Genomic DNA, 18,556 nt, shown 5'->3' on the forward strand with positions numbered 1-18,556 from the left:
AAAAGCCTCAAAAAAAGGATATTCAAATGACCATCAAAAACTAATTTTAACAATGCACAAACGTATTGCTGTGTATTGAAATTGATTTCAATACACAGCTATTCATCTGATACATTTTCTTGATGTCTTCTTTGTGGTGGTCCTGCTCTGCCTTTTGGAAGGCAAGGCTGTCCATGCTTCCCCAGTATGTGACACAAACCTAGTAGTGAAATCTTATTGGCTTGTTTAAGCCACCATACTGTAGTCCTACCAGGAAGCCGACTCTGTCTCATCTCTCATGTCTCTTTACTGCTACACAGGCCAATGGAGTCCTCCATCTCGTCTTTGGGGGTCATTCTGTCTTCAGACCACCAGGACAGAGCTGGAGCCAGATCATTTGTTTTTAAGGATCAAGGTGCAGTTTCCATCTCTCGGTCTGACTCTCTCTCCTAGTTTGTGTCTTTGTAGAATTATAATACTTAATGTTGTGACATTAAGACATCACATTCTGTGTATTCCATCTTTGATTTCGGGGACCCTTGGTATTTCTGTCCTCAGATTCAGATGGAGAAGTCCTGGGGAGCCTGGAGAGTTGTCCTCCTTGGACTAGCAAGGTCTCACGCCTCTGAAAGTCCCAATAAACATGTCTCCTTTTTTTCTGCAACTCTTACTCTGGGTGTAATTGGATATGTATCCATGTGCAAGCATACTGGATAACATTCATACTCATAATACCTATAACTTCCATAATATGACATTTTGTATTATTGTTCATTGTACTATCTTTGAGAAAGGTAGCAATATGAACTACATTTTTAAGACTGTTTCAATGTATTTTAACTAGCTTAAACTGGCCATATCAGTGACAAACCTTCAACTGACATTTACTAAACATATGTTTTGAGTCTTAATTTGCAATAACTTCTAGGGACCCACACACACACACACACACACACATACAGAAACACGACAGTCAAATGAATTAATTTCATAACTCCCAAATGTCACCATATGTACTTGTGTACTATAAACTTGGATAAAGGTAATACACAGTGATCTGTGGGGGGCTCCTATCTAGTATCTCATTCTGTAGTATCCCTCTGGTCAGATGGGATCCACCCATGTACCATAGATTAACCCAGTGTGCCATTGCCAACTGATGTCTCTTCAAATGCTATGATGTCTCCCATTTCCACCTGTAACACATCAGGACCACCATCTTAGAACTCTGAATTGTCTAGCTTGGCCAGAGAAGAACAGGCTGTAGACCCATGGGAAAGACATCCATAGTCTATTACTGTTCTAAACAGGGAGTACTTACAGTATGTCTTCATAGAGGCCCTAGTGGCTGCAGGGACCAGTGTTCCACCACCTCTATCACTTCCTGTTTCCTGTAACAGTGTGCTGCATGTTCCTGCCCCTCTTCCACAGGGCCCCATCACCAGGAAGGATCTGCCCATCCCGGTTCATATATACCATTATACTCTTGCACATAAACTGGCATACTCTCTTACATGCACAGTCAAACTTTCCTTTATTTACTATCATACAATATCATACTTACAGATTGCTATTACCTCTTATATGCACCATCATACTAAAGTATGAAAATATGTAAGAGAGACAAATAGTATGTGTCAAACAGAATGATAGAATATGTAAGTAAGATTAATAGTCTATGTGAATAAGAATAGTTTTATGTAAGAATCATAGTTACTGTGTAAATGTAAGAGAATAACAGGATGTGTAAGAGAGAATACTTGTCTATTTGAGAGAGTTTGAAACGGAAGGCTGTTTGATTGAAAAGGAAGTAGTACTGAATTCTCAGTTCCTGATTGGCTTACACATGAAGAAGAAGGATTTCGGGTATATGTAACTAACACCCACCTTCCATATCAAGAGTGACATGACAAGATAGCAGACAGTGGTCAGCTGAATGAAGCCATTGGACTAATTAACACCATTTAAAATACTCCAAATGCTGTGGCGTCATTATCAGACATGTTAGATCAAACACAACATCTACAGGGGCTATTTCTGACTCCAGCTCTAACGTTGACGACGAAATGCGCCGGCTCTTCAGACCGGGATCAGGTGCGCCATCAAGGAGCGGCAGCAGCACTCTTTCATGAGTTAGCTCTAGTCTTAATGCTAGCCAAGTGATGGCTGTCATGATGAGTGGACGGGTAGGACCCAAAGGCAAGGGAATACGCAGCCATGTCGAAAACAAAGGGTTTATTCTTGAAAAAGCCAGGGATACAGAAAGGGTACTCACATAACACGGGTAGTAAGGACAAGACAAAGACTGGTCACAAAACAGGAACCCAAATACACAGAACCAAACGACACAATGAAAGTTAACGAGAACTGAACGAGACACAGGTGAAGACAATGAGACAGGGAAACACTAGGGCAGGGCAAAACCAAAAACAACAGGGGGGCACGGCTGTGGCCGTGACAATGGCTAGCTATACGTTTGTCAATCTGTAGATTATTTATAAATAATCTATATATTCTCAATAAAGCATCAATAAAATGGCTAAATTACTGCCAACCAACCCTAACCTTGACCAGTAGTGATGGGCATTCCGGCTCTTTGTCGTGAGCCGGCTCGTTTGACTCAGCTCACTGTGAGAGAGAGAGAGAGCCCAATGATCCAAAACGTTAGTTGCTTTTTGGGGGTCTTTGCCATGTAATGAGGCATATTTCTGACGGTGTGTGCATTTCGCCTTGGTAGTTTAAAAACACAGATGTCTTTGGTATGCCATGACAATGTTGTGGCTTTTTAGCCAAAAAGGTTGCTTTCTCAACGAGGCGCGGGAATCAGGCTGGTTTCCAAGTTCAAATGCAATTCTTTATTTATCTCATCAAAGATACAAACATGGGCTCTCTGCGGTAGAAAGCCTGGCTAAGCATAGGCGACAGACATTTTTATATCCTTTTCATAAGACACTCCTTCAATCGAACATTGGCATACATGGCATATGTGGCTTATTCCTGTTATCTCTCTTGGTTGCCTGCGTCAGTTTATCAGCTGTTTGGTTCTTTCTTATCAGTCATAACCGACTGAAGTCCAGGTTTCCGTCAGTCGGTATTTAGTTTTATCTGTGCTGGTCTATTTCTGTCTCGTATATTGGAGGTTCCCCAATGTCAGTTCTTAGTCAGCTAGGTCATCTTAGGATAGTAGTAATCCGAAGGTTGCCAGTTCGATTCCCGGTCATGCCAACTGACGTTGTGTCCTTGGGCAAGGCACTTCACCCTACTTGCCTCGGGGGAATGTCCCTGTACTTACTGTAAGTCGCTCTGGATAAGAGCGTCTGCTAAATGACTAAATGTAAATGTAAAATGTTTACACACAGTGGGTATGGTTGTGTGTGTGTGTAAGGGGGGGGGGGGGGTAACGGATAGTGCACCAAAGATGATGCATTCCTCCCCTGTCCAGTTGAAACCCACAAAATGTAATTGGAAATGTCCCTGTTACTGGGAATGGAGGCTGGTGTCTTAGAGATGGATGCTGTTCCCCTGCTCTCCAGCCAGCCCCCTCAGACTGCCCCCTCTCCCAGCCCTGCCGTATGCGACTGAGGCTGCGCTCCACACAGGGGCTGATGAGCAGCAGCTTGAGCACCAGCACCACGGTGGGCAGCACCAGACACAGCATGTGGCCTGGAGGGGTCCACCACTTGTAGGTGGAGGAACGCAAGAACCTGTCCCAGCCATACAGGTAGGCGTGGGCTGTGCAGAGCAGCAAGGTAAGGTGGCCCAACTTGGACTGCAGGGGTGGAGACAGAAGTGTGTTTCACAAATAACTCACACAGGTATATGTCACAAACACACAAACACACATGCACGCATGCATGCACACACACTCGCACACGCATGCACACACACATGCTCACACAAACAGAAATACCCACATGCACACACACCTCTCCAGCTGTTTTCTCAGTGGAACTGACCTTCAAAATAGTGGAACATGTGACCTGAGTGAACATGCTCTGCTTTTTCCAGGTACCATAATTCTGCTTAACCCTCGTGCTGCCTTCGGGTCACATGACCCAAAGGTTCATAACGAACCATCGTTGTGTTTACCCAATTTTACCCAATACAAAAACAAATTAAAATAATTTTCTTTTAACCTTTGCAATGTGGGGGGTCTGAGACAGCCCAACGGTTAAAAGAAAATGCTTCACTTTGTCTTTGTATGCGGTAAATCTGTCGCAATACGACGGTGGGTCACAATGACTGATGGGTCAGAATGACCCGAAGATAACACAAGGGTTAATGAATATCTTAGCATTTAAAGTACAAAGCTACAGTTGGCAGACTTTTCCCACCCTGTCTGAATTACAGTTAACTGGGCTCTGGGGAGCCCAGTTAACTTTATATGGTTAGTATGGTGAGTATTGGAAAACTTGAATGTCACTTTCAATTATACATTAGGCAATGTATAATATCAACAGTCGGTAGTGCAACTGTAGATGACTGATAAGAGAGAATAACAGTGTATTGCAATGAACAGGCTGGCGCACACACACACACAGCCACCAACATGCACGCACACCTACACACATGAACATACACGCACACACTGTACACACATACACACACAAACCTGCACAGCTCCAGTTGAGAGTGGCGCCCACCGAGGGTAGAGAGGTGAGACCCAGCAGGATGTAGAGAGAGAACCCCAACACTCCCAGCATGTAGAAGGAGTCCGTGGCCCAGGCCTCCGTGTTGTCAAAGTCAAAAGGAGTGCTCTTGTTGTTGTTCTTCATCTGACAGAGAGATCACGAATGAGGGAGAGAGAAAGAGAGGGAGGGAGAGAGATTGAGAGAGACAGAGAGACAGAGAGAAAGAGAGAGAGAGAGGAAGAAAGATTGAGAGAGACAGAGTGAGATAGGTTGAGACAGACAAATACAGAGAAAGATTGAGAGAGACAGATGATAGATGGATGGATGGACAGATAGATAGACCTTTAAGCAGCAGACCTCCTACCAGTTGAACACGGTTTGCACCATTGCATACTGTACCTCGTTGACCACCCGGGAGATGAGGGTGTGTCTGACAGAGTAGCGAATGGGGATGATCAGAGTGTAGATGACATGTAGGAAGGCAAAGCCCAACGCCAGCAGACCCAGCTGCTTCCTGCACAGCATCCAGCGGTCCAGCCAATCAGGGAATCGCCTGTAAACACATCACGGTCTGTCTCACCCAGTGGCTCTCAATCCTTGTGCCCCCCTGCCCTGCATGTTTTAGATGTTTCCCTGCTCCAACACACCTGATTCTGCTGAGCTTAATACTGACCCATTCATTTGAATCAGGTGTGTTGGAGCAGGGAAACATCTGAAACATGTGGCAGGGGGGCATGAGGACTGTGATTTAGAGTCACAGGTCTAACCAATACCCTGTCTGAAAAGAGCCCCATCAGTGCTGAGCATCCAGCAGGTGTCTGACATGTACTTGGTCCCTCTGTAGAGCTGCAGGATCCCTGCCAGAACACCGGGCAGGTAACACAAAGACAGCATTATCAGAGACACGATGGGGAACACCTTCTCACACACACACACACAAACACACACGGATTAGATCACCAAGCTGGAAAACAGCCATCGAAATCAGACTGTAGCTGTGTGCTACCTTGTTGGCCAGGGAGACCACGATTCTGAAGGAGACGTCTTTGCCCTTGGTGGCGTATGCGTAGATGACGTCTCTGGTGAGCAGGTAGAAGAAGAAGGAGGCGGTGAGGCCGACGGCCAGGCGCAGGGGGAGCCTCCACTGAGGGAACAGCTGCAGGGGGATGTCTTCCAGCTCCCTAGCTGAGGAGAGGCAGCCCCGGTCCAGTGAGCTGAGGCCCAGCCTGGTGGCTAGCTCCACCACGCCCTGCTTGGCCTCCGCACTGTCCCCACACACTAACACCTGAAGAAACACACACAGAGACACAGGGCATCGGCTATGCCATTGGTGTATACTTCTGGAACACACACACATGCACACTCCCACCCACACACACACAGACACAGGGTGTCAGCTATACAATTGATGCATACCTCTGGAAGACACACACGCAAGCACACCTGCACACATACACATTCACACACACACACACACACACACACACACACACACACACACACACACACACACACACACGCACACACACACACACACAGTCACTGGGCATCAGTTATACATTGTGCATCTACAATTAATGCATCCTTCTGGAACACATACACCCACACGTACAAAACTGAAAAAGGCATTAAAATGTATTATTGATCTTATTTTTAAATGTGTTTTGAAACATTTGCACAATTTGAAGAAATGAAATCACTTTCAATTCTGGAAAAGTGAATTGACCCCTATATGGCTGTTTCAGAACCTGCCAACATACTGACAGACCAGGCATCTTAACCCACAAACCAAACTCTAGAGAAACTGAAGATTGTGAAAAAAATGTCTTTAGACTACGTGTTTATGTAAATCTACTGTGTTGTTCTTTCTGGGTGTGAATGTGTGTGTGTTTGTGTGTGTGTGTGTGTACAGTTTTCCACAGGTGTGTGTAAGTGGACTAGGCACTCAGCCATGTCCTACTCTATGACAGCGGCAGACACAGCAGAGGATGAGGGGACAGACAAGACCACTATCTGAATGTGAATGTGACGCAAGCACAACCCCACCGTGGATCTAATCAAATCGCCAGCCAGGGAGTAACACACACGCGCGTGCGCCCACACACATTTACACGCAAACACACAAACAACAGCCCTGTACAGTAGGATGTGAGTGATAATGTGTGTGTGCTTGTGTGTGCGTATGTTTAAGTGTGTGACTGTGTTTTTGTGTATCTGTGATCAGTGTGTATGTGTCTATGATGAGTGTATGTGTGTGTGATGAGAATGTGGGAGGGTTGAACGCGTTTGTGTTTTCTCTCCGAAGTTCTGGAACTGAGGCTGGAATGTTGGTCTCATCTCTGCAACACAACGTTTGTGTGAGCATGTGTATACTGTACTTAAGTGTGCCTTGGGGTGTGCATGTGCGTGTGTCAGTAAATGGTAAATGGACTGCATTTATATAGCGCTTTTCTACCTTAGCAGCACTCAAAGCGCTTTACAATGTTTGCCTCTCATTCACCCATTCATACTCACACATACCGACGGCAGCGAGCTGCCATGCAAGGCGCCGGCCTACCCATCGGGAGCAACTTGGGGTTCAGAGTCTTGCTCAAGGATACTTCGGCACATGACCTAGGAGGAGTCGGGGATCGAACCGCCAACCTTGCGATTAACAGACAACCCTCTCTACCCCCTGAGCCACAGCCGCCCCAGTCAGTGTGTGCACATGCGTGTTTACCTACAACGTGTGTGTGTGTTTAGTTAGTATTCATGCTATCCTCGCTTCATCATACATTGCGGCACTCGAAATGTAAAACAGAACGGTTCCGTAGGTCCTGCATCCCCTCTGCCATCAGACCGTTAACCAACATGTGCACAAATGTGTCCACTGTCATTAATCAATGTAAACTGCATTACTAGTAAACACAGCTTTTAAGTGTATATTTTTGTGCATAGGTGTATGTTTCTGTACGTCCTTTGCATTGTTTTATATTTATATTTTCTGATTTCTTCATCATTTTGATGTCTTTTTCTTTTTCTATTTAAATCGGCTGTTGTAGGGACATTTCCCCGGTGTGGGATCAATAAAGTCAATCAATCAATCATTGTCAGGGGAACACAATGAAAACAAAACAAACTGCAGTGATCCACACAGCCTCAACCATACAGGATAATCACAAGTACTCTATTCTTAGTGAACCAAAAACCCTAACGGGTTCAGACTGTACCCATATCTTTTCCCTGTCTCTGTCTCTTTCTCCCTCGCCCACCCCTTATATGGCCCCCTTCCCTTCCCTTCCCTGCTCTCTCTCTCTCTCTCTCTCTCTCTCTCTCTCTCTCTCTCTCTCTCTCTCTCTCTCTCTCTCTCTCTCTCTCTCTCTCTCTCTCTCTCTCTCTCTCTCTCTCTCTCTCTCTCTCTCTGTCTTTCTCTCTCTGTCTTTCTCTCTCTCTCTCTCTCTCTCTCTCTCTCTCTCTCTCTCTCTCTCTCTCTCTCTCTCTCTCTGTCTTTCTCTCTCTCTCTCTCTCTCTCTCTCTCTCTCTCTCTCTTTCTCTCTCTCTTCTCTCAGCCCCTTCCTCTCCTACACTCCTACCTGTTTCCCCTCCAGTGGGCCATTCAGCAGAGACCAGGAAGACAGGGTGTTGAAGCCTTTGACCACTGATGCTCCAGGGACCAGTCTGGTGAGAAACGTCAACACACACACACACACACACACACACCAACACACACACACCCACACACATAGAAAAGCACACAGGAACACATACATATCCACAAACACACACATCACCTCTTAGAAATGAGTCTATACAGAGTCAAAGTACATTGTATATTACTTTTGTGTGTGTTCCTCACCTCTGCAGGTACTCTGCATTGGCCTCAGGGTATTGGTCTTTCTTCTGGTTGTTACTGATGTCCACCAACATCTGCCATCCAATCAGGACATCCATCATCAGACCACCTCAATCACAAACAGCTGATGTTCTCCAATGAGATTATCAAAGACGATTAATATTCATGAGGAGGACATGAGGCTATTGAGAGCTGACCTTCCCCTTTAGCTGTGCTCTTAGAGACTCCAGGAAGTCATAGTGTTCTCTGTGGACAGCTATGAAGACCAGCTTGGCTGACTGGGCAGCTGCTGCATGAACCTTGACCTGGAAATGTACAGTAACACATGTTCAAGTTCACGCAAGTTCATGCATCATTAACATGACGACATGTACAAAACCAGTAAGCAAACATGCATGTAAACAAACAGACAGACAGGCAAAGACAGGCAGTCAGACAGAGAGGCCAACAAATCAACAGTCAGACCAACAGCCAGCCAGCCAGACAGCCAGACAGACAGGCCAACAGATCAACAGTCAGACCGCCAGCCAGCCAGACAGACAGACATATAGACAGACAGACATATAGACAGACCAACAGGCAGTCAGTCAGACAGGTACCTGTGCTCCCTGGGGCAGAGGGCCACAGCTGTGGGGTCTCCTGCTACCAAACACCACCGTGTAGCCTGCCTGGAGAAGACGTTGGCCCAGAGAACGGCCCAGGTCCCCCGTCCCAAAGATGCACACCAGCTCACACTTAGGGGGGCCCGGGGGGCCCTGCGGAGGCAGGGACACACACTCGGTCTTCTCCTCCATGTGCATGCTGGCAAGTGAGCTGAGGGTTAGTGAGAGGGCTGGGTGGATGTCTGTCCGAAGCCAAACCCTGTTCCATCCAGTTACACCATGTGATCCTTGACCTTGTCCTTCCGAGACATCCTTCCACAAGATAAAACTCATCAACAATGTGTCGACAGCGCTGATTACACAACCTTATCTTTTATCGCGTAAGTAGGAAAGAGAGAGAGAGAGAGAGAGAGAGAGAGAGAGAGAGAGAGAGAGAGAGAGAGAGAGAGAGAGAGAGAGAGAGAGAGAGAGAGAGAGAGAGAGAGAGAGAGAGAGAGAGAGAGAAAAGCACAAACGCATCACGTCATTGATGATTATCTGTACTTATTGATCTTTGCAGCTATTGAGGCAAATTATACTGATAGCTAATCATTTTAGACCAACGGTATTGACTGATTTAATAAAGAGATTAATAAATGTTCTCATCCATATTATATCTTATGTCATCTTGGGCAATACAGCCTTTTGGCATGCTTGGTCCATCCCTCACTACAATTTTTCTCGAAACACATTTGTCCACATTTGTCTCATATTTTCAAAACAGTTAACACACTGGCAAAAACTGAAACTCACTGACTAATGACTAATTCTGTTTGCAAAATGCTCTCACACTCTCAAAACATATAAAAAATATGCAACAAAATTACAGGCTGTAGACCCATGGGAAAGACCTTCAGAGTCTATTACTGTTCTAACAAGGGAGTACATACATTTTCATAGAGGCCCTAGTGGCTCCCCAATCCATCCCTGTCATAAAACACAGAACATTACGTAATCACTGGAAACTTATTTTCCAATAAGACCAGCCCAGGTCAACCTCTCATCAAAATAGACTCCCAGAAACATGAACTGTTTCCCTCTCCAAAACATTCCCATACAACGCCATGCAGACAGTTTGACAGTGCTGCATGTCCCTGCCCCTCTTCCACAGGGCCCCATCACCAGGAAGGACCTGCCCATCCCTGTTCATATATACCATTATACTCTCACATATACACCATTATACTCTTGCACATAAACTGGTATACTCTCTTACATGCACAGTCAAACTTTCCTTTATTTACTATCATACGATATCATACTATCATACTTACACAGATTACACATCCTTATCTTTTATCACATGTGCATGTGTATGTGTGTGTAAGTAGGAGAGAGAGAGAGAGAGAGAGAGAGAGAGAGAGAGAGAGAGAGAGAGAGAGAGAGAGAGAGAGAGAGAGAGAGAGAGAGAGAGAGAGAGAGAAAAGCACAAACGCATCAAATCGTTGATGATTATCTGTACTTATTGATCTTTGCAGCTATTGAGGCAAATTACACTGACAGCTAATCATTTTAGACCAACGGTATTGACTTATCTAATAAAGAGAGCCAGAATCCATTCGAATTGTGATGGTAAGATATGTTGTCATACAGCAAATCAAAGTTCAGAAATCAGAGTTCTCATAGAAGAAGACGTATAAAACTGCTTCCTGTATGTTCTGTAGATTACGTCTGTCTACGTGTGTGTGGGGGCATAATGAGTGTGTCTTTGAATGTGTGACAGAGTTTGGCTGTGTCTTGCAGGCAAAATGGCATGCGGATTACATTTACATGTATTCATTTAGCAGACGCTTTTATCCAAAGCGACTTCCAAGAGAGAGCTTTACAAAGTGCATAGGTCACTGATAATAACAGCAAGATAGCCCCAAAAACATTGCGGGTAGCCAAAACATGAAGCACATATTGTGAACAACCAAAAAGAAGTGCCAAAGGGAAGAACCATAAGAACATGTAGTTGAGCAAGTTACAATTAAACAACATGAGTCGCTATAAGTGCAAGTGTACCTGTAGAAAAGCAAGCAACAGTAAAAAATCAAAGCAAATTAGAACACAGAACTACTGCGGTTGGGAGTCAAGATAACTTCCTCCTAATCTAGCATCTACTGTCCAGAGCCAACGACCAAACAGCGTGTTAAACTGTCATTGAGGACGGGATGTCAAATGTAGGGGTCACCTCAGGTGGACTAACATTGGTTTCTTTTGTAGACGTTGGGTTCCACAGAGACGAATGAGGCTTTAAACATACAGCTAGTCTCGCTAGCACAGTTTACCTGCTGTGGCGGTGCTTACACAGAAAGTCCATGACTTAGGCTTTAATGTGTGCTCTGGGGAGATCACAATCGTAACCTTTAAGATGGCTATTCAGGCAGAGCGGAAGCCTGAAAGCAAATTCACACAAATGAGTCATTTCATCAGTGCCTTCAAGGTATCTATCTCTCTGTCTCTTTCTCTTCATAGGAAGACATCTGCTGCAGCAGTCACTTACTTTGAGGACATGGTGTTTGTTTAATGTTGTCCTCAAAGGAAATATCACCTCAGGGAACCTCAAATGCTAATCACATTAACATCCTTTCCACATACACAAACAAACACACACACACACATGCAAGAAAGAAAGATTTAATAGAAATGTCCTACAGAAGTCTGCAGATGGTACCAGCGTTCCTGTAGAACATCGTGAGATCTGGTCAGTGTCCAGGGGCACAGCAGCACTTGGACTGCATAGTGATCCAGGAACATCTTGTGGCATTTCACGCACATGTTTAAGTACACGTTGGAGTCACATGCCATTGAGATGTGTGGTAAATGTCAGAGGGCGACTCCAGATTAGAGATGAGGTGACTGTTATGCACATAAGCTTCTTCATATCCAAAAATATGTTTTCTGTCTTCAGGACTTAGAAAGTACTTTTTTGTATTAATAAACTAAAGAGTTTTACTAATCTATACGTGAAGAACAACCTCAGATCACAGGTCCAATTGGAGGGGTTTGAGAGATGGCAATGGTTTCCTTGGAAGAACAAAGATGTGAGTTAAAAACAGAATTTCCCACAAGTATTCCCATAAATATTGCAGAAAAGGAGAGTTTACCTTGCACCATCATGATACCATGGGATTGTGTTCACACAGTAAGGACAGACTCATCCCAAATCACTCATGTTCAATCTGAACATCATTTGAGTTCAGTCATTAAAGACAATAGTTTCATGTGCAGTGATACAACATGGTCCCTAATCTGTGGGACCCTGATGATAATCCCCCTTAATCCCCTGGGGTCAGGTGAGCATCTGGTGACAGTGCTTCTCTATTCTGGGAGTAGCAGAACCAGCCACCCTGAAGATGCAAATCTCACTTTCACTCCCACAGCTCCTAATGTACAGCTGAACAGTTGAGTCTAAACTACCCTGGACTGGGCCAGGTGTGAGGGGGGGCTGGTCTCATTACTGAGGGGGGAGAGGAGGGGGTAGAGTGAGTCATCTAACTCCTGTCTGAGATGAATGTTACACAGGAATGGAAGTGGGGACGTCCTCTCAAGTCTTCATGTAAGAGGTCAGACCAGGACCATGTGATCTGATGTAGAAAACACTTTATGACTGGTTAACATGATGACAGTGTGGTGAAGTGTGTGGTGAGGTCTCACATGAGGTTTCAATGAGACATATGACAATGACAGAGGCAGAAAGGAGTTGATCATGATAGGGATTATGATCATTAGCAATGTAGACTAGCATAATTGTGGTATTTTTTATATTTGTAATCCTTTTAAATTAGTTTCACACTAATATAAACAGAAAGTGTTTTGTTTTTCCATAAGTGGTTTCATATCTTAACTTCATTAGCTAAAACGTTTTAAGGAGTGCTTTGACATGAGGGTGGGTTAGTTAACATATGAGCATCACTGATATATTCATCTCAGTGTAACAAAGACCAGTCAGTGTTCCATGTCACTGTCTCTTCCCCCTCAGCACCTGCAGTAGGTCCCAGCTGTAGCAGTGCAGTCACTGTGCAGTCTGACTGAGGGAGGTTTTTGTACGGCTCTGTATCACTGTGTGAACACACTATCACTGTGTAAACTCTGACAGTAGTAATCTCCTGCATCTTCAGCCTGGACTCCAGTGATGGTCAGAGTGAAGTCACTCCCAGATCCACTACCACTGAATCTAGATGGAGTCCCAGACTGACGTGTTGTAGCGGAGTAAATGAGGAGTTTAGGAGCTTCTACTGGTTTCTGGAGGTACCAGGCTAGATAGTGATTACCACCATTATTGTACACAGGACTGCTAACTCTACATCCTATAGAGACTGTATCTCCTGCAGGAACAGCTTTCACTGCAGGAGTCTGAGTCAGAGTGTACTGCCCTCTGGACTCTGGGTGTGAAGAGAGAAGATGAAAGAAGAGACAAATGTTAAGGATACATCTCGATCCTACAAAGTATACGCATTGCAGAAAACATATATAATTAGAGGTAATCCTGAAGTTGATCTGTTATGACAGAACTCTCTTACCCTGTATGTAGACAGCTAGAGTCCAGATGAAGATGGTGATCAGAGTCATGGTTGTTGTGGGTTCTGTTGTCATGAAGAACAGCTCTCAGTCATGAGGTGTTAAACTCACAGGACTATAAACACTCCCAGACCACTGAAGCATGTGCTGCCTATGCAAAGTGTCCTCTCTGTTCAGACACACTTTATTGGACCCACAGAGAAACTGTGGTTGAACAGATGTGTGAACTGAGGCTTGATGTTGTGTCTCACAGTCTCTGTCTCCCTCTAGTGGTCATTGTCAGTATCTCAGTCTGTGGGTGGACTCAAAGTGATGCCGCTGACTTTGCAGACTCCATCTCTCTTCAAACAGACTCGGAATACATGTGATTTACTGAGATATATTTATTATCAGTGACCCGTTGTTCAGTAAAGCCAACAGTGATGATATTCACACAAAAAGATACGGTCTTGTTGTGCTCTAGTGTAGTTGCTAGATTATCTGTATTGTAAACACAAAGTTGTGTCATCTATGTCAGAAACCTGTTAGAAATGATTCATTTGTGTTAATGTCAGAATGCTCATCTTTTGGATGTTAAGGAGGCTGCATGCAGCAGTCTTATTTAGTGCACAGTAGCAGCTGTGTCGTGCCACCATCTCTTTTCGGGGGCTCTGTTAACAGAAGCACATGCTATCTAGGTAACTTCACTCATAATGTTTTCCTGGGAATCCTGAACCGAGTGAACACTGATGTTGTTCTATGCTCAGCTTGTGAGCTACATTTGTGCGCAGGTCTCGAGGCCCATCTCCCCTTTGCTAACGAGCTAACAGAGATACGCAGGTGAACTGGTGACGGACGGACAGCTGATGAAAGAATCAATGCAGAGTCACGACGCTAAGCAGGAAAACAGAGAGATGTTGGAAAGGCAAGAAACGGAGAGACGGAGGAAAGGGCAAGAGTTAGAAAGACAAAGAGAGCATGAGACAGAGAGAGAGAGAGGGAAAGGAGAGAAGGACAGCTGAGGCAAAGACAGACTGGGAGACAAAAGGAGAGACGAAAGCCTGTGGACACGGACAGGGAGGACCTGCAAAGACAACTTGAGAGAGAGAATGACCGACGGAGAGATCTGGAAAGACGACGAGCACAGGAGCTCCAGGAGGAGGAGGAAAGACGTAAACAAATAGAAAGAGAGCGAGAGAGAGGATGCAAGACAGAGAGAGGATCTAAGAGGGAACTTGAAAGACAGACAAATATAGACAGTGATGCCAAATGGGATGGAGGGCGCAAGAGAAAAAGAAGCACTGACAAGGGAAGTTGAAACACCTGAATTGGATTACAGACAGAGAGATATGGAAAGTCTGCAAGAATAGGAGCGACAAGAGAAGGAGAGGGAGAGAGCGAAATGAATATAGAGAGAAGACAAAAAGACCAAAAGACGACCTTCAGAGGGTGATTGAAAGACTTGAAAGAGAACTGAGGTGGGAACTTGAATAAAGGGAGGGACAGAAAGAAAGCACAAGCAGGAGAGACAGCAGACGGATGAGGCAGAGAGAACGGGAGAGTGAGGAAGAGAGACATCAAGAAAGCCTGGAGAAGGAATCTGAAAGACTTCAAGAAAACCAGAGAGACATTAAAAGACTTCAGGAACATGAATAGGACCAGTCCAGACAGACAGAGTCCCTGAGTCCCTGCAGAGAGAACTTGATCTTGTACAGTGTTCAAAGGCTGCTGGACAGAGGCTCGTTGAGCAAGAGATGGATGATCCAAAGCATGCAGACGAGTTGGACAGATCAGAGCAGGAGAGAGTCATGAAGGAGAGACAGAGGGAGGAAATACAAATGGAGGAGAGAAGGCAAAGAGAAGAGAAGAGACCAGGGATGGAGGTGAGATGGAGACAAGAAGGAGCTTGAGAACAAGGCAACAGAAGAGGCAGAACAACCCAAGAAGAAAGGACAAAAGGAGAAAGAGAGGGAGGAGGAGGAGAAGGAGAAGGAGTAAGAGAGATGGAGAAGACCCAGGTGGCCAAGTTGTATGACATGAAAGTGAAAGCTGCAGACAACTAAGTGTAAGTGTAAGTGGATTATACAGCATATTGAGAAATGTGTGGGGAAATGTAGGGACAGTCAGACATTCATGTCAATAACCTTCTGTCTACATGAACATTGTTGACCTGTCTCCTTGTCATTCTGATCTTGATAACAAGACCATCAGCAGAGATAGTCTTCCTCATGTGGTCATGTATTCTATCATCTGCCTGTTCACTCATGCTTGGACTAAGTTCCTCAAATCAGTCAGTGAACACTCGTGTCAACTAAAGCTGCTGGGATTCTCTGCTAGTGGAGTCTGTCCACTGTGACTTCACCCCCACTGTTAAGTCTGGGATCAGCATGTGGAAGAAAGAACATGGATCACTGTCCCAGCTACTCTCTAGCCTGTGGACAATATGGAGGAATACTAACAGTGGATGTAATGCTGGACACTGGCTCTGCTGTTGTCATGGAGTCTGATGAGGACGACACATGAGAGGTTCACCAGAGTAGGTCCTGAAACATGGAGTAGGAATACGATAAAGACCCAAGTCACATGATGCTGGAGACAGAGCCTCAGCTGCTGTTGAAGAGAGTGTAGTGCAGGATTGTGTAGTCTGCTGTAGTACAGTGTTGTGTTGTGTGAGTCCAGGTTGAAGCAGACAGCAGCTGTGTGCTCTGGTAGAGATGCAGCATCAAAACACAGAGAGGTTTTTGTACGACGACTTAACCAGAGTCAATCACTGTGGTGGACTTTTGGTGGAGGTACCAGACTGGATGTTGGAAGTAAGTATCTGAACAAGATTGAATCTTCTCTGTATTTAACTAAATATGTCTTGACATCAATACTGAGTGTCACTTCTCTGAAGATAGTTATTTTTTTCAACCATTTAGAAAATTCTGAAAAACTAGATTTCAAGCTTAAAATGAAAACACATGAAGAAATCTAAAGCTTTTTCACGATTCTGAAAATGAGCTAAAAGCAGTCATTGAGAAAGTATTCTTGATGCTTTAACAAAGAAACTAAAGTCTAACTAAGCTGTGGTGAATCCAGCAGCAATAGGAGGGAGGTTTTTGTACGGGCAGTAATAGAGGTTGAATCACTGTGGTACACTTTTGGTGGAGGTACCAGACTGGATGTTGGAAGTAAGTAACAATCTTTACTGAAAGGGATTTCACTTTTTGAATGCTTGATTCTTCATAGACATTTTCAGGTTTTAAGAATTATTTCCAAAAGTGGCCTCTTTTTTTGTAATTTTCAAATTGAAACCAACATGGTTAAACCTTCAAATACTCAGAGATGGTATTTAAAAAAAAAAAGGTTATATTTTCTGGTGAATACTGTAAAATTACAAATGTCAACTGTTTAATCCTAGTTTGTGATTTTTACTTCATCTTAATGTTTGTTCATGGGTGGATGCACTGATTGTCTGATGAGATTTGACATGTTGTTTTTGAGTTATTTATGCACCTGCATGATCATATGTTAATATCTATAATGTCAGTTCATGAAATGTATTTCGATTTTTTCATTTGGCCAGACTTATTTTGATACAAACTGCTAGTTTTAAACCGACTGTGACCATTTTAGTAATGATCATTTCCCACCAAAATACCATCATTGTTTTGCCTTGTACAGTATGACAAAAAATGGACTCATGTTCATGTATTAACTTGATTTCATTTCTTTGTTCACACTATGATAACTTATTGATATTTTGTAATTAATCCAGAAGTAATTGCATTAGTCTTTGGTTGAAATAGCAGAAGTCCATCTCTGTCTTCAAAGACAATCTCTTAAACTGCTGAGTATGTTTGTATTCTGACGTATTGTGTTTGTCTCCAGGTAACCGTGCCCCCACCCTGACGGTGCTGCCCCCCTCCAGTGAGGAACTGTCCAGTAAGAGTACGGCCACGCTGATGTGTCTGGCCAACCAGGGCTTCCCCTCAGACTGGACCCTCAGCTGGAAGGTGGACGGGAGCAGCAAGAAGACCCAGGAGGCCAGCAGGGGGCTCCTGGAGAAGGACGGCCAGTACAGCTGGAGCAGCACCCTGACTCTCACTGCCCAGGAGTGGGCCAGGGTGCTGGAGGTGACCTGTGAGGCCCAGCAGAGCTCCCAGTCCACGGTCACTCACACCCTGAAGAGAGAGCAGTGTTCAGAGTAGCCCCAGGCTCACCCAGCCCTGTGGAGAGGGGCTGCTTCCTCTGCTGGGACTCTGTTCTGTGTTCAGCCGTTCTCTGTCCTCCTGATGGCTCCCATGCAGACTAACAGGGAGCTTTGCTAGAGTCCACGTGTCGCTGCTCTCTGTCCACTGAGCTGTTATCAGTTCTAGTGTCGATGTGTTCTGCTGGAGGTCACTATTCACTCTGTACGTTGGCTTTGCTTTGATGCTTGAATGTTGTTGTTTTAGTTGGACAATAAAGAAGTATTCTTGAATTTGAAAATAAGGAATTTGACTTTATTCATTAACATGTTGATTGAGTAATCATGAAATGGAATTGCACATTGAAATAGTTCATTGCATTAATGTATTTTCATCAGATCATCATCAGATCAGCAACACAATAAACACAATGATAGATGATAAAACATTAGTGTTTCGCTGATACTATGATTGTACATGGCTGTAAACAGATATAGACCACACACCAGTCAAGTTCCATTCATCATCGATATTCATCTGTCATCATGACACAGCATACAGCTCTACAGGAGAGTTGACCTTCTACCACCATGATACCATGGGATTGTGTTCACACAGTAAGGACAGACTCATCCAAAATCACTCATGTTCAATCTGAACATCATTTGAATTCAGTCATTAAAGACAATAGTTTAATGTGCAGTGATACAACATGGTCCCGAATCTGTGGGACCCTGATGATAATCCCCCTTAATCCCCTGGGGTCAGGTGAGCATCTGGTGACAGTGCTGCTCTATTCTGGGAGTAGCAGAACCAGCC

At 44.5% G+C, this 18,556-nt stretch overlaps 1 protein-coding gene and 2 gene segments (V, D, J or C); 1 reads left to right on the forward strand and 2 right to left on the reverse strand.

Annotated features, from left to right (window-relative positions):
* Nucleotides 1–4,403: 4,403 nt before the first annotated feature.
* On the reverse strand, nucleotides 4,404–9,302 carry LOC134007045 (metalloreductase STEAP4-like). The gene is made up of 8 exons (XM_062446199.1): nucleotides 9,042–9,302; nucleotides 8,640–8,747; nucleotides 8,446–8,516; nucleotides 8,183–8,267; nucleotides 5,617–5,895; nucleotides 5,434–5,528; nucleotides 5,010–5,163; nucleotides 4,404–4,754 (listed from the first exon to the last, which is right to left on the reverse strand). The coding sequence occupies exons 1-8, from the start codon at nucleotides 9,240–9,242 to the stop codon at nucleotides 4,416–4,418; spliced, it is 1,332 nt and encodes a 443-aa protein (XP_062302183.1). The 5' UTR covers nucleotides 9,243–9,302; the 3' UTR covers nucleotides 4,404–4,415.
* A 3,729-nt stretch (nucleotides 9,303–13,031) lies between these two features.
* Nucleotides 13,032–13,708, reverse strand: LOC134006862 (Ig kappa chain V region K29-213-like). The segment is given in 2 exon segments: nucleotides 13,032–13,450; nucleotides 13,589–13,708. Coding segments are annotated over 2 exon segments (399 nt in total).
* Nucleotides 13,709–16,115: 2,407 nt separating this feature from the next.
* LOC134006923 (Ig lambda chain C region-like) lies at nucleotides 16,116–18,030 on the forward strand. The segment is given in 3 exon segments: nucleotides 16,116–16,120; nucleotides 16,632–16,738; nucleotides 17,439–18,030. Coding segments are annotated over 3 exon segments (432 nt in total).
* Nucleotides 18,031–18,556: the final 526 nt, after the last annotated feature.

This window comes from Osmerus eperlanus, chromosome 20 (assembly GCF_963692335.1).
Source record: "Osmerus eperlanus chromosome 20, fOsmEpe2.1, whole genome shotgun sequence".
In the NCBI taxonomy this organism is placed as follows: domain Eukaryota; kingdom Metazoa; phylum Chordata; class Actinopteri; order Osmeriformes; family Osmeridae; genus Osmerus; species Osmerus eperlanus.

What these genes read in the sequence shown, in the direction of transcription:
- LOC134007045 (XM_062446199.1), bottom strand. Translation starts at nt 9,242, where the DNA reads ATGCACATGGAGGAGAAGACCGAGTGTGTGTCCCTGCCTCCGCAGGGC. An exon ending in GAGCACAGCTAAAGGGGAAG is followed by an intron (nt 8,517 to 8,639) that starts GTCAGCTCTCAA and finishes ATTGGATGGCAG; the next exon opens with ATGTTGGTGGACATCAGTAA. An exon ending in TACAGAGGGACCAAGTACAT is followed by an intron (nt 5,164 to 5,433) that starts GTCAGACACCTG and finishes ATGTGTTTACAG; the next exon opens with GCGATTCCCTGATTGGCTGG.